General features: G+C 41.1%; 1 protein-coding gene across 1 annotated transcript in view; it reads left to right on the forward strand.

Annotated features, from left to right (window-relative positions):
• Positions 1–21952, forward strand: part of ITPR1 (inositol 1,4,5-trisphosphate receptor type 1) — a 321115-nt gene that overhangs the window by 186548 nt on the left and 112615 nt on the right. Inside the window, exons 37-39 of the mRNA XM_087431374.1 lie at positions 2152–2336; positions 6566–6714; positions 7645–7756. Of these exons, the coding sequence (XP_087287500.1) occupies positions 2152–2336; positions 6566–6714; positions 7645–7756 (446 nt within the window). The remainder of the gene's footprint in view (positions 1–2151; positions 2337–6565; positions 6715–7644; positions 7757–21952) is intronic.

The following is a 21952-nucleotide window of genomic DNA, read 5'->3' on the forward strand; positions in this document are numbered from 1 at the left end:
GACCATATGGAAACTTTTTTTCCCTGCAAAAGTACATGTCCAATCCCGAGGAACACCCTTTCTCAGAAATGGTGCTCTGCCTCAGTGATAACTGGTTCTCTATTCCCTCCTCCCCTCCCCTCACTTGTCACCTCTTATAGGCGGCTTTGAAAGGAAGATATGAGATTTACTGCTCCCTTCACCCTGACTTGATCAGACTCTGTTACTTTTCCCTGTTCCTGTCCATAAATGCTATGCAAAGGGACAATCTTCCTGCCTGAGTTTGAGAAGAGTTATCTCACCGTGGTAGCTATTTAGATTCCTGCAGATGACAGAGCAGACAGGTGGGCTTCTTAGCACTATTTAGTAGCTGTCCAGCAAGTAGAGATGGTGTTTTATTAGGGCATGTTGCCTGATTCAGTCATCCCTGCCTGATTTCCTTTACTCTCATATAGTAGGTATTGGTGTCTTTTTATATTTATGTGGCACTATTTCACAATAAGAGATTAGGCTTTTGAAAGTGTGTACATTACATATCCATGGTATGAAATCTCAGAAACAGGGCTCTGAGACAGAATCCCCAGATAACCCTCTACCCTGCCCATATGGGATCCTGTACCATGAAATATTTGGTTAAAATTTGGACAGGTCGTCAACTTGAATAGCTCCACACTCATTAGAGAGATGAAGTGTGTTACTAGTCTTGGCAGTGATGAGAAAAGACAAGGTGAGTTGATGTTTGTGAAATGGTAGGGCCTGAGAGCAGCACAACCCGTTAACCCCATAACTCAGCCCTCTGCCCCTTGGGGAATGCCTCCTGCTGACTAAAATCACACCCCAAGTCCACTATTTTTGTTGTTCAGCTTGAAAATGGATATCTCAGGCACAGGGTTTCTAGCTGAGCTGAGTGTATCCTGTGCATTTTTATTTGTGTATTATTTGTATTTTTTCCAAATTTCCCACTTTCTAAATTAAACTGGTAGAAATTTGTTGGTTGGCTGATGGTTCCTTTCCCAAAATTGTGTTCTTTTAATTGGAATCTAAACAATTGCTTCTCAGCTTCCTCTTCCAGAGTGCTGGAGTTGTTTTACGATTAGATACAGTAATATAGCACTTTCTTTGCTTCTAGTGTCATGAAGCATTGAAGACAGGAATTGGTTGTCTTGTTTTTTTGAGATTGTTGGATTTTTCATATGGAAAAAAAGATTGTTACTTATCTTTTTTTAAATAAACTTTTTATTTTGAAATAATTTTAGATCTATAGGAAAGTTGCCAAGATAACACAGTGAGTTCTGGTATATGCCTCACCCAGTTTCCCCCACTGTCAGCATCCTACATTACCCCCTAGGGTACATTTGTCAAAACTCAAAAACTGACATTGGCCCATTACAATGAACTAAACTCCAGACTTGATTTAGTTTTCACCACTTTTTCCACTAATGTCCTTTTTCTGTTCCAGGATTCAATCTAGACTGCCACATTGCATTTTGTTGTCATGTCTCCGTAGTCTCCTCTGATCTGTGACAGTTTCTCAGACTTTCCTTGTATTTTATGACCTTGACAGTGTGAAGAATACTGGTCAGAAGTCCTGTAGAGTGTCGCCCATTGTGGGATTGCTTGATGTTTTTCTCATGATTAGACTGGAGTTATTTTTTTAGAGGGGAAAAGAAGAACCTATATAGAAAGAATAGCTTATGTCATTGTAAATGTTATCTTTTGTATTATGTTTGGCTTAAATCGGCATTTTTTAGATTACTGTATAGAACACCAAACTTGAGAGAGAATTTTGGAAAAACAACTCATTGGCCAAACGAGTTCTCTGTCTTGATAATTCTTAAAATATATGAACACATCAGAGACCCTAAGAAGCCATTCATTGAGGAAACCCATTGAACTTTAACTTTGGCTTGCCTAAACTTTATGACCTTAGAGCATTTTAACATTCCTCAGAGCTGCTAGTGCCCCCACCCCCTAATTCATGTTGAGAAACCCTAACCGAAAGGATGATAGAGTTCAGTTGAGCTCCTCAGTATTCACACTCAATACCATGCAAGCTGACACATTATGGGCATGAAAACATCTGCGTGATGGGTAATGGGGGAGAGTTAAGTCTGTCTCTAGGGTGTCTCCCATGAAAGCTGTAGGCTCATTAGTCATCTTTCTCCTGTGCAGCCAAGAGCCGGGCCATCGCCATTCCTGTGGACCTGGACAGCCAAGTCAATAACCTCTTTCTGAAGTCCCACAACATTGTACAGAAAACTGCCATGAACTGGCGGCTGACGGCCCGCAATGCGGCTCGCAGAGACTCTGTTCTGGCAGCTTCCAGAGACTACCGAAATATCATTGAGAGATTGCAGGTAATGCCTGGTACTAAGAGACGTGAACCTTAACCTGTCCTAAGGTGGTTCCCACACACAGCGGTGCTTCCTTGAGCCAGAGAAAATCCAAGGTTGGTCATAGGGAGATGTCAGTGTGGTGAGTGGGTAATCAAACATACTAATGTATGTAGGACCAGGAATGTGAAGCTATTTAGGAAGAGAAAAACTGAAAAAGTAATGGTCTTTACAGGTTATTCATAGATTTGCAGATTTCTTTTGAAGAATGGGGACTCTGCTCTTGTTAGGAAGGAATACTTAAGTGTTACAAGAGGCTACTTAGCATACGGGCATAAGGGTTTCATTTTTTCCATCACACTGGCATAAGGGTTCCATTTTTTCCGTCACCCTGGGATATTTAGCCTCTTGAATCAGCAGGTAAAGAAGTGCAATAATGCCTGAGAGAAGAGCTGTATATCAGGGTGAGCCAAATGAAAATAAAAGTATTATGAAATTCTAGTTGGATTATACTCTTTTTTTCTTAGCGCCTATGAAGAGATCTGCTCTCCCTTTGTTAAAGGGTAGAGTAGCCAGTATTAGATGGATGTAAAACACTTAAACATACATCTTAACGTTAACATTGTCTTTTAACAAGTACCTCAAGTTATTCTCTCACGGGTAGTACATTGACCACAGTTTGAGAATCACACATCCTTCGGATGAGCTCAGCACAGTGGTTAAGGACAGGATCTCAGGCCAGCACTTGGGTTCAAATCCTGGCTCCACTGCTTAGAGATGGTATAACCTTGGGAAAGTTACTTCATGTCTCTGTGCTTCAGTTTCCTAATTTGTAAAACAGGATAATAGTAACATCTGCTTCATGGAGTTGATATGAGGATCAAGAGAGTTGAGAACATATTCCAGTTATCTATGCCTGTGTAACAAATCATAGCAGCAATTGCTTTGTTCTCTTATATTGCTCTGGAGGTTGACTGGCCTCAGTGAAGTATTTATTGTTCAGGGTCTTTCATGCAATTGCAGTCAGATGGTGGCCATAGTTAGACTCATCTTGAAATCTTGCTCACTCATAAGTTTGGCAGTTGATGGCGGTTGTCAGCTGGGACCTCAGCTGGAGTTGTTGATTGAAACATCCACATGTAACCTCCCGAAGTGGTCTGGGCTTCCTCACAATATGGCAGCTGCGTCCCAAGATGAGCATCTCTAGAGAGAGACAAGTGAAAGCTGTACTGCCTTTACAACATACCTTTAGAAGCCACGTAGCATCATTTCTGTCATACTCTTGGTCGAGGCAGTTACAAAGTTCCACTCAGGTTCAAGGGGAGGGGACATAGACCACCATTTGATGGGAAGGATCTCAGTGACACCTTGTAAGAAGAATATGTGAAATAGAATAGATTGTAGTGGCCATCTTTGGAAAATAGAATACACATAACGCACATAGAAAAGTGCGTGGGATGTAGTGAGCACTCAATCAATGAGAGCTGCTATTATAATTGTTATTACTATTGTCATTACTGTCATGACTATATTATTATTATTAGATGAAATAAATGAGTCTGTGTGAGGTTGCATAACTTACCTAAAGACAAATGAGTTCACTGATTAATTCATCAGCCCCATGCTAGGCACTAGGAATACAGTGTGAGCAAAACCAGAAATGGTCTTCACCTTCAGAGTCTTGAATGTTGGAAGACAGACATTAATCAACTAATCACACGGACCAAAGTAATAATGGCAAGAAGATAAAAGCTGCAGAGAAGTGAGTAGTGCTACGGAACACTGACGAGCAACCTCATCTTGCCTTGGGTTGGGGATGGTGATCGAGGAAGGCTTTGCTGAGGAAGTAACATTTGAACCAAGATCATGGAAATGTAGGATTTACTTAAAGAAAAAAAATGGAAGGGAAGGAAATAGCATGTGTAAAGACCATCATGCAGAAGAAAATATGAAGCATTCAAAGACCAGGGGAAGGTTAGTGTGACTGGAGCCCACAGAGCTGAGGAGGTGGCCAGGGCTTTGCAGGTCAAGGAAAGAATTTCAGCTTTGTCCTGACGGAACTAGTTTGTTTTTCTTTTTTTTTGTGTGTGTGAGGAAGATTAGTCCTGAGCTAACATCCATGCTAATCCTCCTCTTTTTGCTGAGGAAGACCGGCTCTGAGCTAACATCTATTGCCAATCCTCCTCCCTTTTTTCCCCAAAGCCCCAGTAGATAGTTGTATGTCATAGTTGCACATCCTTCTAGTTGCTGTATGTGGGACGCAGCCTCAGCATTGCCGGAGAAGCAGTGCGTCAGTGCGCACCTGGGATCCGAACCTAGGCCGCCAGTAGTGGAGCGCGCACACTTAACCGCCAAACCACGGGGCAGGTCCTCAGAACCAGTTCTTAAACAAAGGTAGTATGTTGCCTAGTGGAACGCTTCCTGACCTCACTATGCTTTTAGAAAATGGAGGGACATTGTAGACTCATAACTGTATGAATGCACAGTATTTTCTTTTCTGCTCCAACTAAATAATCTGCAGCCAAACACACCAGTTTCTTGTGCTCTTCTTAGATTTATTATGCATATTCTTGGGGAATAAAATAAAATATGTAAGTATAGCTAAAGCTTTTTATAAAGAGTTAGCCAATGGCCGAAAAGGCCCTCATTACATAGTGAGTTATTGTCTGAGTCCCTGTAGTTATGAAATTGCCCAGGACAGCAAAAGTTGTCATAATGTAAGAACATTCACTTGGCAAACTGACTGCTTATATAATTAATCCCCATTTAGACATCCCCCTCACTTAACACTAGCATCTTTCCCTGCCCATCGCTTCGCCATCCTTGTCTTTTGGTCTCTTCCCGATTGTCGAATGTTATACATTTGACAATACGGTGCAAATCAATTGCAATGTAAAATTCAAACTTTGCAAAAGATGCAGGATTTCATGAACCTGATGTTGAAGAACTTCTTCAATCCCATGCAAATGCTGTAGACAAAGATTTGCCAGAGTTAGAACCAGTAACTATTGAAGGAAAGAACATTGGGTGCTTTCAAAGAAAAAACTGATGAGACCCTCAGAGTATTTTGCAAAAATGACCCTCTTTTTGACTTTGTTGTGAAAGTCAATATGAATTAAGGGATGTTGCAATATACTCTTACAATCTTGTTGGGAAAACTGCCCCCCTCAAGGAAACAGTTTGATTCTTTATGCATCCTATATATTATTATTGAGTGATTACAATTATCACCCAAATTTTGTTAAAATATAAGATAAAGTAAAATTATATTCATATGTTTTAGTTTTAGTTTCTGGATAAAAGATCAATCAATTCTTTATTGACCATCACCTATGAAATTTGGGTCCCCAGTTGAGGTGAATGCAATTTAAGTGGCCTTTCCATGCAAATCTCCCAGGTTAACCAGGCCCTCCTGTATTATCCAGCATGCTGTGTTCTCCCCCATCTTAGCCTCTAGTTAGATTCTGAGTTACCAAGCCCTATACAGCAAACTTGAGCATCTTTTGAAGATAACTTCTCATCCGTTTTCTGCCATTTGCCTTTATATGGTGTTTGTTGTGTTGGTTTTGCTGCTCTTTCAACTTCTCTCTGTTTTCCTTTCCTACAGCTATGTGTTTTGCATTTGAAGACCATCATGCTATCAGGGTACATGTATTTAGCATGTTGATATAGCATGTTCATTCATTTGTGTTTTCATTTTTATATGACTTTATTATATGAATAATTCATGCTCATTGGAAATAATTTGACAATACTCACAAGTACGGATATATAGAAGAAAATTAGAATCACTTTAATCCCACCACCCAGAGAAAACCACTGGTGATGTTTTAATAATATTTAGTGTATATCCTTTAGCTATTGATGTTGTTTATAAAAATTGGATCGTATAGTCCATACTGTTGTTTGACCATTTTTTATACTCATATTGTAGACATTTTTCCACGTTGTCAAATGTATTTTTTGCATCATATTTTAAAATATATGGAATGATCCATTGAGTGGCATAAAGACCATCTCAAAAGAAAGGCTGGTGGGAATATTGACTTGTTTCTACTTTGTTCTCTGCATCAGGGGCTAACACTTCAGGTAACCATTGGGCAGTGTCTAATAATTTGAGATAAAAGATGGCACTAAAGTTACTCTAACCCAGCCTAGCCTGTGGTCATGTTTTAGGTCAGAAGTGAATGTTCTCACCCTCCTGTAGTCAGCCTCAGCCTGAGCTGCTCACCAAGGCTGTGCTTCCATTCCAGGACATCGTCTCAGCGCTGGAGGACCGTCTGAGGCCCCTGGTACAGGCTGAGTTATCTGTGCTCGTGGATGTTCTCCACAGACCTGAGCTGCTTTTCCCAGAGAACACAGACGCCAGAAGAAAGTGTGAAAGTGGAGGCTTCATTTGCAAGTAAGCAGCCTTTCTCTGGGGTGGTCAGTTGCAGAGCTCTGGTGACCAGGCAAAGCATTTGTTCCTGAAGAAGGAGACACTGGCCTCCTTCATGAGTACAAAGTCATATGCTAGGGAACTGTTCTGACCTTCCCCAAGTAAGTTTGCAGGCTCAGTCCTACTTACTGTTGTTTTGGTGAGAATTTCTCCTTTTAACTGCATGCCCGTTTGTTCATCTTCCATTCAGCAAGTACTGACAGAGCGCCCATCATGGGCTGTGATGCAGACCTAAAAATGTCATGACCCTTCTGCCTTCCAAAATCTTGGACCTACCAGGACCCCACAATCTTTTCCTAACAACTTTGTTGTTTCTTACTTTAGACTGTGGGGCCTAATCTAAAGGAAACAACAGGTTCCGTGACTAGAAATCTCCATTTGATTTTTACCTAAGGTTGGTTGTTTGCTTAACTTAAGAGTGGGCTCTGCCCCTCTGAGTTTCTTACTTTTCTGAGACCCTCAAAGGACAAGACCGCGGATAAGGGAACAATGTGTGTTCACCCCAACCATCATCCTCATGAGGTGTTTTTACATTGCTGGCATATTTTAGATGTGTTACCAGCAATCAGTGGATAAATAGCCACGCTTTAAAAATGAGCAGGTTTGAGTGGACCTCTGTCCGATTTCTCCTTTACCTGTAATCTATCCATTGTGTGTGGTGGACTCCTGTCCAGTGAGCCTGTTTTCTGTTACTGACCAGCAGGTGTCGCTGTTGAGACACGGTTGCTAACTAGCCATTCTCAGTGCAGTGAATGCCGTGAAGCATGTTTAAGCTGGGAACCCTTGATAAATATTTGTTCATTAACTGACTAGTTATGGTAAGTTGCGTGTGAAGTGTTTTTTTAATTTAAAGATTGTTTCAGGGACGTAATGCGTGGTTTCCCCCCCATTCAGGTTAATAAAGCATACTAAACAGCTGCTAGAGGAGAATGAGGAGAAACTCTGCATTAAGGTTCTACAGACCCTCAGAGAAATGATGACCAAAGATAGAGGCTATGGAGAAAAGGTACTGCATTTTATTTTCATGTTAAAACCAGGTTTTGCTCTTAAATTGAAGGGATGGGGCTGGTTAGAAATCCACTGTGGTTCAGGCAGTATTGACTTAGGGGTTGACTTTTTTTCTTTTAATCTATTTATCCTGCGCCTAAAGGTAGCTAAATCATATGACTGTCTCTTTTAAAAGTCAGATATACTTAGTTGTCTTTTATGGGCTGTTTGCCCATAACCTATTGTTAGAGAAATAGTAATAGCAAGATTCTCCATCTATTTAAATTCCCAATGAGAATGCAAATGCCTCTCGTGTATCAAGATATGTGTTTCTGAATTTTGGGTTCCGGCTAAGCATACCTGTGCGTTTACTTCTTTCTGGTGAGATGTTGCACAATCCTTCCAGTGTATTAAGAAATGCCCTCCAGTTCTAACTGGAATTAAAGCAGGTAAACATGTCACCATTTCTAATTGAGATTGTGAAACGGACAATCCCTGGGACGTGATACTTCTTAGCACATGCTGTGAGCAAGGATGTGCAGAGAAAATTCCTCACACCTCTGATTTTGATCTAAGTGGGGTGCAAACAATCCCATCGCCCCTCCTTTCTGCCCCCAGCAAAAAAGCATGGGCCTGAGTTTAAATCTCACCAGTTTTCATTTGAAGGTAATAATGTTCGCTAATTATCTCCTAGCCACTTTTAGCGGCATTTTCTGAGTAGGTAAATACACTGATATCATTGACTTGTCAGAATACCCACTCATTTATTCATCTCTGTGAAGAAGCCTTGATAATGAAATCACAGCCTTCTTTGTCAAAATAGATAGTGACAACCAGATTATTGCCAAGTATAAAAGTCTACAGGAATCATGCATTCTGACCTAAGCAATTTAATATATGAGAGTCTTTGGATAAAAAAAAATAAAGCAGAAAAGTACACAGTCCTTTTTGTAGCATACGTTTCTCCACTTTCCCCAAACCACAAGGCTTTTAAATGCCACTCTAAACTTCTAAAATACATAAATTAAAAGATGAATAAATGTTGACTAATTAGAAAATAAGTATCTATAACTTAGTAGGAATTTTGTGGAGGAAATCTGCCAGAAAAGAGTTTGTAAATATAAATAATAAAGCAAAGAACCCTGGTACAAGTGAGAAATGATGAGATGACGTTTATACAAACAGTTGTGTAGACACCTAGGTACGTCTTGCTCTGAAAAAAAAAAAAAAGGAAAGAAAAAAGGGATAGTTAATAGCAAAGAATACACTTATCAGACAAATAAATAATAGCCATTTATTCCACAAGATCTTTATTTTTCTTAATGTGAGCTTTAACAAATGTTTTTAAAATACAATTCTAGTTAGAGAAATTCACTCTCTATAATAAGGTAAAATCCACCAAAGGAGTCTTAACCAGCTGTGAACATATTTGTGCCTTTAGGACATAAAATTGGATTTTAAAATGTGGAGACCACAGTTTTCTCTGCTTCAGAATATCTGTTCCTCTCTATACCCGAGGTATTTAAAGTAAACTTTGCGTTTCTATTCCAGTGAATGTTGCAAGTTGTGATTACGCTTTCATTTCTCTTAAGTTTTCTTTTTATAACATGGAAAGTAGAAGCAGTAGGAGTCGGTTGAGTCTTTGTCACTTGGCGGATAAGTACGACAGGGTGTTTGGGGCCACATGGAAGTCATTCTTGCCCCCCTGCCTTTCCCTACCTGTTACTGCCAACCGGGAGAACATTGTCACAGACCCTGGGAGAGAGTGGATCTGAGATGTTGGAGCGCTGCCTGTTCTAAAGCTCATGGAGAATGAAAGAGTCTGGGCTTTAAAAGGGTGGTAGGTGGAGGTCACTATGAAAGAGTAAATTATCAGAGTTTAGAAGAGGTTCTTAGGCCATAGCTCAAATCTCTTTTCAGCTACTGAAGAAATTAGTCACACCCAAACAGACAGAGGCTTGGAGGCAAGATGACATTTATTTCCAGTTTGGTTGGAGCTGTCATCCCCCTCCGTGAAAGTGAAAATACTCTAGGCAAGTATGGGAAATGCCCTGCAACCGAGGAAGACATTCTGGAAACCCATGTTAGTCAGCAGCTCCAGTACCTACAGCACATACTTGCAATGCTTCTGGCCCCGTGCTCTGACTGTTGGAAAATGCTACTTAACCGTTCACATTGATTGAACTTTAAAAGGAGAGAGACTGCTAAATGATTTCTGTTTCTTCCGACCTGGTAGTTGATATTAACTTTGTCCTAAGGCTTTTTGAAAATACTTTTGATGGTTTACTGACTGTCCCTGTTTGACTAAAGAAGCATGATGTACAGGGCAGGCCAACTTTTTCAAGAGTGGAAGGAACCCAGAGTCAAAGAACTAACTTTTCTCAGGCAAACCAGTTGGTTTTAGTCGATAAAATAAATGTGATGTTCTTTGATCTGGGTGCTGAGGACACAAGGGCAAGTGTTGAAGTCATTTCCGTTTTCCTGGCCCAATTTTCCTATTAGTTATCTCTTAAGTGGAACTTGTCCCATGACTAACACGCTCATGCGATGTCCAGGATTGTTCTGCCTCCCTGCCCTCTTCTGAGTCTTTGTGGTCATAGAATCTGGTCTGGTGGGCTCTGCATCACCTTGTCCAGCCCTCCCTCTCCACACGAGGACGCCGTGGCAGAGAAACGAAGTGACTGCCCAAGCTCACGTGGACAGTGTGTGGCAGCATCAAGTGTTCCTGAACCCAGTGCAGTGTCCTTTCCTGTCTCCCCCAGGTGGTGTCTGCCATGTCTGTGGGCCAGGTTTTCTTGGCTTTTTTCCTAAGCCGTAATCCTTAAAGATGATGAGACTTGGGTGCTTTCACTCATCTCTACTTTTTCATTCAACATTTAGCATTTAGTCAAAGTCACAGATGAAAAAGAAAGTTGAAATGATTCTTTATTATCCTCTTCAGGAACATTGGTATGCTTGCATAGGTCTACTTGTCTGAAAAAAAGACCATTGAGAATTGCCACTCATTGTACCAAACAGACTAAAACATAAGAGAGTCACTGTAAGACTGACTTACACTTTTTAAATGCTGTATATACCCACCAGTGTTCTCAAGTATGTCTTAAATAACGACGATAACATTTATTAATCTCTTGTTATGTGCCAGCCACTATACTAAGCACATCTTCTACCTTATGTCAGATCAGCCTCAGAGATATATATCACTATCGTTAATAACTATTTTATACACGGAGGAGAAAACATAGGCTCAGAGAGGTTCAGAAACTTGCCTGGGGTCACACAGCTAATAACGAGGGAGCCAGGAATTCAAACCTAGACAGACAGTCTGATTCCAGAGTCCTAGCCCTTTACCACTGCAAATAGATTGACACCATTTGAATGTTTTGAAGTCCACCCACAAGTTTAACATTTAAGTTTCGATTGTGTTATATGATAATATAAATGATATGGGACAGTGGCCCTGAGAGCCCTGGACATAGCAGAACTTAAATATCTAGTCTTTGGCTCAATTCTAATTTCTCACCCAATTGAAAACAGTCTGCAATCAATGCCAAGTGACTTTACAAATTGTGATTGTCCCAAGATCATCCAAATTCTGTGGTTTTGGTTGGGCCCCATATGAAAGAGGCAGTGAGTAGCCAGTGATCAGTCCACTTGTCTTGGTCCACTGCCTAAGAAGTGCCCATCCGATAACTATCACATATGGCGGTAAGGTAGGGGCTGATCAAAGAAGATTGTCACAAAAATTTAATCATGATCATTTAGGTATAAAAAAATCATCTTTAACTATTATGTCTCTAAAATACAAAGAACCAGCAATGCATAGTCTTCTCAGAGTAGTAAATATAAAGTAAAGAAATAATAAAAGTGATCACCAAAATAACAGTGAAATACATTTTCGTATGGTGCTTATATTGTCTTTCTATCCTGTGTTTTCAAAGTTAATAAACTTTAAAATTATATCAGGACTTTATAACCACTCTTGTGTGCAATGCTTGCTAAAGTGTGCTTTTAATCTACAGATTAAACCATGTCCATGTTTAAAAAAAAAAATAACCTCCCATAGCTAAACATCTCTAAAATTGAATGTGAATTTCTCTGTAACTCAGAGAACGTCTTTGAGCCCCTAGACCCTACTTGAAAAGGGAACATAGTTATTTTATGTGCTGGCTGCTCTGTAGTCCACTATAGGCTTTTTATTAAGCTGCTGTACTTAAGTTATTAGTCAGAGAGCTTTGGAAAGAAATTCAGAGGCTAAGAATCAATATAAAAGGATATCTCAGATTTATTTAAAATCCATTTTCTCTTATAAATAATAGTAGCTGGTTTACTACCATAGAGTTTTTGACCTCAAGTAATGTCAGAGTTTTCATTTCATATAAACAGTCAGTCCCCTGTTGATTCCCAACGCTTCTTTTCTCTGGGTGAATGAAGTATTAGCATTTCCAGCTACCAGTGTTTCTAATAGAAGCTTAAATTTGCAAAATGTCCTAAATATTAATGAAGCATAATATAAATCAGTTGAGGATCATCCATCTATCCTCAAACAAACGTAATTGTGATTAATGCTCTTTTTTTTTTTCTTGAACTCTATGCTAATAAATCATTTACTTCTTACTAATGTCACTTGAGTTGGCACTAATCATCTTAGGGGGAAAATGTTTTCGTTAATCATCAACAGTACCAGGATTTAGAGCTTCTTGGCTTGGGATATGGTGGTCTTATTACTTGCTGAAATTGAAGCTGGTTCTGATTTAGCCCAACTGTGGTTTGGACCCCAGACCTCCCATTGAGTTGAGTGGTAAAATGAGTCTAAAGAAAGAATTTTCTCCTCAGCTGAATTGATCCAACTCTAGTCTTTTACCCTTCTCTTTCCCATCCTCTTCTGAAAGAATATGGTTCTTGATTGGGGAAGCTGCCCTTGCTCACAGGTTGGTTCAAGGTTTCACCTCTGCAAGAGAGTGCAAAGGCACAGTTCTTGGCACTTGGTCAAGTGACCTTCAAGGTTTGACACTTGGCATGTGGACAAAGCGTGGCAGCATCCTGCCTGTTTTATTCCAGAGCAGATGTCACTGTGAGGTGCAGGAGTGTCCAAAAGGCCTGCACCTCTTAAGATGGTCACCATCAAACAATGCTTCAGCTTGAAAGAGTCAGCAATAAGAATACACGTATGAATCTAACACTTCACTCGCTTGTATTTCCTTTCCTAACATTGCCTTCTTTCTCTCCCCCCCTTTTTTCTTTTCCAGCTAATTTCCATTGATGAATTGGATAATGCTGAGGTCTAAATTTCATTTTTTTTTAAAATGTCACATGGTGATGTTTCCATGACACCCTTCCAGTGAACACTGTGATCTGTCCCCTAGTCTCTGCAGCGTCTGCTATCTGACTTTGTGTAGTGTGCCTTCTGGGAGTGAGTCACGTCCTTCGTGTCTGTGTTAGCATTTCCCATGAATTTGTTTGCCATTTGTCCTTGGAGATCCTATCTGAGTCTAGATAAAGATTTTCTAAACTGCAATAAGATTTCAACTAGAATCTCAACTGAACTTGTGGTTGATGCTGACCATTAACCTCTCTCTGAAACTCAGTGTTGATATTATCATACGGAGCTTTTCTATCAGTGTGTACAGGACCAATACAAAAAGAAATAACTGCATTGGTGTAGGTTGAAAGTCGTAAAAAAAAAAACCAGTACTCTCTTGGTCCACATGTTGGACAGTATTGAGTGTGAGGGGGTCATATAAAATTTTGTTGAAGTGCAGTGCAAATTCCACAGTGCTAGTTGAGACTTTTCAGCTGCAGACTTGTGATGGGATTAGGAATGTCCTATATCCATGGCTTCTCTTCTAGGAAAACTACCTAGAGAACAAGAAATTGAAATGTCATCTGATGGTTTCTATATTTATGTATCAAATTGGTTTCACTTACCCAGAATTACCCTAGAGACTGACGAGTGGTCATTTTGTTCAGGATTTGGGGGCTTCTTAAATATTTTGTGTTTCTGTGAGTATTTTTCAACATTTGTTGCTGTAGTTTTAGGATGTGATACGTGCTTGGTAATTGGTGCTAGAAAGGATTAATTTGGGGAATTAATTTATGTATTTGAGGAAGTTTGGCAAATTAAGCACACTGAAAAAATATTCTGTTTGACTTTAAAGAATCACTTTTCTGGTCTACTTCTTTAGATATCTATTCCTTCTTTTGGTAGATCAATTATTACCTTAATTTGAGTGGGCTAGAGCTACCAAACAGAATATGTTGTCTATTCTAATGTCTACCACCATCATGTTAGATATGTTAAGAGATGATTCAGATATACCTAAGGAGAGTTTGAATCACAGACTTAAAATTGAAAGTGATATGAGTGGTTATGACTTTGGCCTGGCTCTCTCAAGAATGGACCTGAGAGAGGTTAAGTGACTGGTCTTAGCCCACACAGCTAGATAGTGGCTAAACTAGGACTAGAACAGTGCCGGTGCTGCTCCTGGCCTGGTGTGCCTACTGCTCTACATAGTCAATTCTGTAAGCACAGACTTTTCCTTATATTAGCGACATGAACAGGTGAGGAGGCCATGCCCTCTGGGACGAATAGAAGGTGAGAAAAACAAAAGGTTGTGCAGAGGCTTAATTAACTGATTTAACTACAGTGATTTTTGCCATTTCCTCTTTAGTTTTCTTCCGGGTTATTTGTATGCCAGGAAAACATCTAATGCTGAATTTGCATGTTGACACCCTTCAGTACTCTTGTTTCAACCTAGAGTTGTAAATGCCTCGCTGATTTGAGTTTTTCCTCTGAAATACTGAGGTTGAGTTTCTATTTGCTTAAGTACAGATTAAGTCAGGAAAGGAAAACCCTCCCTAATCAGAGTGTGCAGTGTTATTAATATACTGTTTTGCACCATAGTAATCAGTTGATGTGTTTGCTTGCTCAAGATAGAACTTGGGTCTCCTGGCTGGGAGTTTATTGCTCGCTTATGGAAAGATTCCACAGTTGGAGCAGGTGTGTTTATAATTATACTCTAGGAAACAGAATACTGTCTGTTTATAAAAGAAGAATGTTCTGGCAGCCACTTGGATTCTTTGAAAATTCCCTGAGGAAGCAACTGTGGATCCCCTTTTCGTTGTTACCCCTGGCAACCATCAGAGCCCTGGGACACCAACACTCTGTCCCCAGTCCCTCAGGCTGTTGGATCTGGCCGTCCAAGCAGAGATGCCCTGTTGGCATTTATCATCGGTGGCTGAGAAACTGCCACAGCTCCTGCACTTTCTCCCCTACCAAGCCTTTTGTCAGCGTGTACTGGTGGAAACCTGCAGCCCACAGCTGGAGTTAAGCTTAATGAGAGTTCATGCGGGCCCGGGATACGGGCAAGGCCTCACACCTAAACCATTGCAAACCAATGTTCCAGTTTCTAAACGTGGTGGGGAATAACCCCTGAGACAGGGTAAGGCATATCTGGCGCTCCCGAGATCCCCTGATTGGGAAAGAGCCACTGCCCTTTCAGGATAAAGGCCAGTTGGACATCTCAAGAGAGGAGATGTGCAGTGAATGATTTGGGAAAAAACACGGTGACTTCTGAGTCTCTGTCAATGCTCTGAGAGATCGGGTGAAGTGAGGAGAGAGTCACAGAGGCCCTGCAGTGCGTGTGTATAGGGCCTTCCCAGCCATCTTCTAGAATAAAATTTCATTTTTCTTTGTGGCAAATAAAGAGGTGGAGTCTTCATCCTTCCCCCCAGATTTTACCTTTTCCTTGGGGTGTTGCCGGGGAGCGGGGAATACAGATGAGGTGGAGGAGAAAAGGAAACAACTTGCATCCGTGTCCCTTCAGCTCATTCTGAAGTTCATAGCTTGGTGGATTGTTACATATGTATACACATGAATCAAGATGTGGACTGTTTCCCTCACCCCAGAAAGTTCATTCCTGTACCCATTCTTGGCTTCAAATGGACACCAAATGATGCTCAAGACGTTCATTTATGTGACTAGTATATGAGTGCCTGTTCCATTCCAGGCACGGTGCTAGGGAATTTGGATACCCTGGTGCCCCAAATAAACAATATCTGCCCTTCTGGAGTTTACGGTTTTATGGGGGAGATGGAAAATAGTACAAATTAATGTTAAATGACAGCCATCAACCGTGAGAAGTGTAGAAAGGAGAAGCACATTGGGTCATGAGAACGTGTAGTTTGGGGACTTCCACCTGAGCAGGGAGGTCAGGCAACAACAGGCAAGTAGCATCAGCTGGTGATCATGGGGATCACTTTTCTAAACTGTAAAGTGTAGTGCTAACCAAAGAAATGATTCTGATGAAGTACTCAAACTTCAGGCCAACACAGTGAGCAGAACAGTAATCCACTTTGTTTTCGTATGTGTGTCTTTGGAAAGGAATGGTGTGTTTAGAAGGTGTGTGCTCAGTGGACATGTTGCATTTCTACGTGTTTGAGATGTGATCCCCAATTAATCACTGTCACTTGGAACCATGAAATCTCCAGAGCCAATAGTGTCAACTAGCAGCTTCACCTTTCTGCACTGCAACAGGAAAACAAGATTGACGTTCCCACTTGTTCCGGGTGTCTGCAGCCTGCCTGTATTGAGTCGTCAACTTCTCCCACTGTGAGCTGCTTCTGCAAGCAAAGGATGCCACTGACAGGGAACTTTGTAAAATTCGGGGCAAAAAAAACAGTAGAGAAACGAGAGAAACCTAAGAATTATTAAATTGCACCTTCAGGGGGCGTTCTTATGACGTCCAACCCAGGGTGGAGGTGTCCTACTTTCTTACATTGCTGTGAACTGCTGGGTTGGGCACCTGCCAACATTCAGGCGGCAGTTACATAAGAGCTTCTTTTTTTCCTGGAATTTAGGCTCACTGCTGATGTGTGACCTTCAGCAGTAATTGCCAATAAATGCAGTGGGGCTGTTTACTGTTAGACACTGGCAACCATAGAGCAAGCAAGCTCAACTCAGAGCATACAGAAGCTGTTGCAGAACCTGGGGAGGGTTTTTTTTTTAATGCTGAGATTATTCCATAATGACTGAAGTTGTATAATTTAGTCAGGTGAGAATGCGTTTTTTAAAAATGAATTGAGTTCTGATGGACTTGTTCTATAAAATATAGGTGAAATTGCATCATTGGAACTGTCATTTTTATTTCTTATTTTGATTCTGAAAACAAATGCCATTAGTAAAGGGCATTGTGTTAGCAAATGTGAAGATTTAACATTGTTCTGCTAAAATGCTAGATAACTTCTCTTTTAGCTCAATTTTCTGCAAAGCGTTCCATTGGCTTAACGTGGGTTTTCAAAGGCTGTTGAAGGACAGGGCCCAGCAAACATATTTGCAAGCCCATTCCCTGTTTGTTTCTTTGTTTCCTCCTTTGAGGTCAGGAGTGGGTGAAAAGGAACTGAAGACTGGTTTAGGGAGATTAGAGACTATAAATTCCCTTTGATGTGCTGATAACAAGATCTATAATACAGTTACATTTCTGGAACTGCATTCAGCTTCGGCCAGGGGTGGTCCATGAAAGAAGACATCTTATTTCAAAGGAAAATTCTAGAAGCCCAGGGCTGGTGGAGGAATTCATGCTGATGGCAGCAGAAAACAAAGGGTATTTACATGGCTGTCCTCTGTGCATGTGTTGGCTCATGTGTGTAATGGACACACATGAAACAGATGTATGTAGGTATATATGTATGTGAGTGGATGGGTGCTCTTGTGCACACACCAGAAATAGTAACCCTAGGAAGTCAAGAGTGACAAAGTATAATTTCCTTCATTTATAGTAGAAATTCATCCTTTGGAAAAATGTTAAGTACATTATCTATTGAAAGTGTGTGTATCATTGTGTCATATGCAAGTATCTAGTTACTACGCAAGTACCGGACTCTGATTAGTGGCCTCCTCCAGGAAGAACATTTGGGATTCAGTGACTTGAGATTCATTTTGAATTTCTATTTCAAAGCCAGTCATTTGAAATCTTTTTTCTATTAAGTTTGATTTTGCTGACCTTGTTGAAAAGCACTGGGAAGACTTAGGATCCAAGAAGAAATATGAAGAGGCAACAGGGGGCAATAGTTGGTTTCTAAGTTCGGAACTCGGCAACATCAGATTACTGTCAGTCACCTGGTGGTTTAGGAGGCTTTGCCTTGACTGGAGGTGTCAGCACCTGAGTGTAGTGACTGATCCCAGGACCAAGGTGGGAGAAGACAAGACTTGTGAAATTCAGACATGCCCATCTTCTCCAAACATTCTCCTTAATGTGTGGTCATTGAGGATGACCTTTCATGTAAAAAATAATTAAATTTGATAATAAAAATGTGCTGAGAAAATCAAGTCATTCATTTATAAAACGTTACCTTGGGGCTGGCCCAGTGGCATAGCGGTTAAGTTCACATGCTCTGCTTTGGTGGCCCGTGGTTCACTGGTTTGGATCCCGGGCACAGACCTATGCACTGTTCATCAAGCCATGCTGAGTCGGTGTCCCACATAGAGCAGTTAGAAGGATATACAACTATGACATAACAGTTATCTATTGGGGCTTTGGGGATAAAAAAGTAAAAAAGGAGGAAGATTGGCAACAGATGTTAGTTAGCTCAGGGCCAATCTTCCTCAAAAAATAAAACATTATCTTTTGCTTTGGATATTATATATTGCATTTCTGTAGTTATCTTATGCAAACATATATAGCTTATTAATATGCTTATATTTTTCAAAATTGTAGCTTGCTGACATAAAATAACCTTATCCTCAAGGAAATCTAGCTGAAATCCTCATGTAGGAAGTGCTAGTGTAAAGGTTGTTGGTTATTTTACCAAATTGTATGCTGGGTACGGTTAGGCCTTTTCCATGCCTGAAATCGTTTTGTGTCCCAGCAGGTTGTATTATTTAGGGAACTTGTCTGTTAGATATTATGAAATGAAGTTTACAGAAAATATACCAAGCATTACTTAATGTTTTAGCTGGAAGGGAATCCTAAAGAATATATGCTTTGGTCTCCTTGAACTACAGGTCAGGAGATGGAAGCCCAGAGAGGTTCGTGACTAGCTCAGGGTCACACAGAGCCAGTGCCTGGATAAACCGTAGTCACACGACACCCGTTCAGTGCTCTTGGTTTTTCCATTCTATTCTATGAATGGTTAAAAAAAACATTAAAAAATTGTCCGTCTGTTTAAATAGGGATTCCTGAAGCTGAAAGCATCCTTCATTGTCTCAAAAGTGTTCATGAAATGTTCAAGGAAAAAAGATAATTTAAATTTAATTTTTGTTTTAAAAATTTATTAAATTAATTTAAAACAAGCATGACAGCAGTTTAGGGAGGCAATCAAATGTCAATATAATCATAGAATATATCAGAAACCACTGATCTCTGGTTAAGAAACAGCTGAGTACTACCTGTGACGACTCTATAAGAATTCAAGATGCTTCTTTGGACGAAGATATCTCAGACAAGAGAATTTGAAAAAAAGGAAAGAAAGACACACACCAGTTCCGGTTCCATTTTCTCGATTTCCTTTAGCTTTTGTTTTGATTGGCAGGGGAGTAGGAAGGTAGCTCTGTGGGTTCCTGCAGTAAATCCATGCCTGTAATCCTTTTGTTCTAATCATATAGGATCAGTATAAAGGATATGTTAGTGGGCATATGGCCCATGGAAATAGTAGAAGACAATACTTTTTTCCATCGATATCTCGGACTGCTCAAAAATGCATGGGCAATTGCTTCTTTAATTCTGCTTTTTCTCATGTGTTCTTTTTGCACTAAGGGTAGATAGCACAGACATTCGCACAATTTTAATTCTTTAGCCTGAGGCATGCAGAACCTAAGTGTAGAGTTAAAATGCATTCTTGGATCGTAATCTTATTTATATCATCTTGAAAAGACATGTACCTGAGCTCTGGTTTTATTTTCCTCGCCATATTCTTTCTACCACAATATGCCTCCTCACCCCAACAAGAAGCTAAATGCTTTGGAGGGAAATTTTCTCCCTGAGACTAGAGGAGTTGCACTCCTGTTTGAAAGCTCTTCTGTCCAGAACTGAGTGACCAGCCCTCCAGATGTGCCTCCTTGTCCTTGTGAATTAGTTTAATCTTTGTGCTTAAAGAGATCCCCTGTATTTTTACTTCATTTTACCTGTTAGGAAATAGGAAAAAAGACAGAAATCATTAGGTTACATAATAACGGTCTAATTTTTAGAGCATTGTTTTCCATCTTGGGGATCAAACCACTAAAGGCGTGGCATTGAGCTGGGTTGAGACACCACCAAATTTCACAGCTTCAGTCCTCCCACGCTTTAAACACCTGCTCTGGCTCACCACCCAACAGCGACACTCTGGCCTCGGTGTGCTAGGTCGCTGGAGGCTGGAGCCTGGAGCACCGCCGAAGGAGGCCAAGGTCACTAAGTTGCAGCGTGAGCCTTGGCCTCATTCCATGGTGTCAGACTGCACCTTGAACCAAGCCAGTTGTGCCTGGTGCGTGACTTTGGTCCAGGGTGGCCTGGGTGCCGTCTCGCGGTTACGCCTGATGTCAGTTTCCTGTTCTGAGCAGTTGCCGTTTGGAGGATAGATTCGTGGTGCTCTTCACATGGAGCCGTGGACGTTTCTCTAGCCACGTTAGCCACCACATGCACCCTCACAATTACCCTTCATTTCCTTCGAGGGCATCATCTTGTCTCTCATATATGGGTTGGGAATAATGAAATCAAGGAGAGGCGTGGCTGAGGGGGGTGTCTTCATGGTATGGCAGGAGTAGGGCCAGGGAACCCAGTCGAAGGAGCTCCTGAGGGAAGTGCACGGGCGGGATGATAACCAGCCAAGTAACACTGCATGCAGCAGCCTCTGTTTCTCCTCACAGACATGCTGGCGGGGAGCGGCTTCCGCTCATAAGCCGGAGCCTCAGGTCTTACCTTCTGATGCAGGGTCAGAATGTGGGAAACGGAGAGACGCAGGAAGATGTGTATACCCACAGGAGAAGTTTGTCTCAGGAGAGTGGTGGTGCAGAGCTTTCACAAGCTCTGGGACCTGGGGAGGGGACTGCACCTGAGGCCCCTGTTGTCATCACCCACCCCCTGCTCCCTCCCAGAGCCTCTGGGTATGCACTATGCTGAACAAAACACAGATATATGGTGGTTCTTCCTTTGACATCTATTTTTAAAGACATATTTCCTTCTTGGTCAGTGGTAGACTTTTTGTTTCTTTATTTTCAATATGTTTCCTCATCTCAGGCCCATTGTCTCATCCAGCACAACCGCATTCAGTTCCATTTAAAAGAGAAAGGGTCTCCTCACCTCGGTTGCTGAAGCCGCCTTCTGCAGGTGATACAGCTAGGTCACCTCATCTTCGATCTTGCCTTCCGTGTCTTGTCCTTGACTGTTGGTCTCTGGACTTCTCTGTGGCCCGTGAGATGCATATGCTGTAACTAACATGCTTCGTTTTATCCCCGACTAGCTGCCACAAGCTCCGGATTCCGAGAACTCCACAGAGGTGTGTGTTGCTCACCTATATTTGCAGTGCCAGCAAATATGGGTGCTTCTCAGTTGTCCTGGTTGAGTGTCTGAATTGTTGTGGTGAAATGTCTGTCCCGGTGGCAGGTGCCGGAGGGACGTCTCTAGCCTGGTTGGGAACTGATCGCTGCTGTCATTGAGGTGACTCTTGGTGTAGAAAGAAAATTCTGAGGAGCTAGAGTTAAACCAAAGTGCCCCTCCAGGTGAGGGGTTGTGGCTCTCTGAAGGCTTTCACACAAAACTGTTGCCTTAGCCTGGAAATGTTCAGTTGAGAAATTCTGGAACATTGAGACCTTTCTGTTCTACAAAATAGACTCTGGGTCCTGTACAGAGATGACGCAAACTTGAAGTTCTGGATATTAATGTATAGTTTTGGTGAAAGCTGCTAATAAAGTTGTAGTTTCACCATGTATTCTTTCTGTTCTTCCTGTCACTAACTAAACTTGCTAAATGAGGGACTAGAATTAATTAAGCATCGAAAGTCATAGAGAAGCATTTTGGGCAGGCATGTTTCCAAGTATCAAAATTTACTTTCAGAAACGTTCTAAAATCACACTGGTTAAAGCTAGAATGAAGTGTACTTTATTTGAAAGAAGTCTATGGAAAATCTTAACAATGAAACAGATTATCAAATAGCTGAGTTGCAGTGTGGATGCTTTATAATGATCAGTCTCTAAAATTCTAATCAGAGCTCTTCATCGTTAATAGCTTTGATTAGAAGGCTG

The sequence above is a fragment of the Ceratotherium simum genome, chromosome 5 (genome assembly GCF_057802395.1).
Source record: "Ceratotherium simum simum isolate JZ-2026a chromosome 5, ASM5780239v1, whole genome shotgun sequence".
NCBI classification, from domain to species: domain Eukaryota; kingdom Metazoa; phylum Chordata; class Mammalia; order Perissodactyla; family Rhinocerotidae; genus Ceratotherium; species Ceratotherium simum.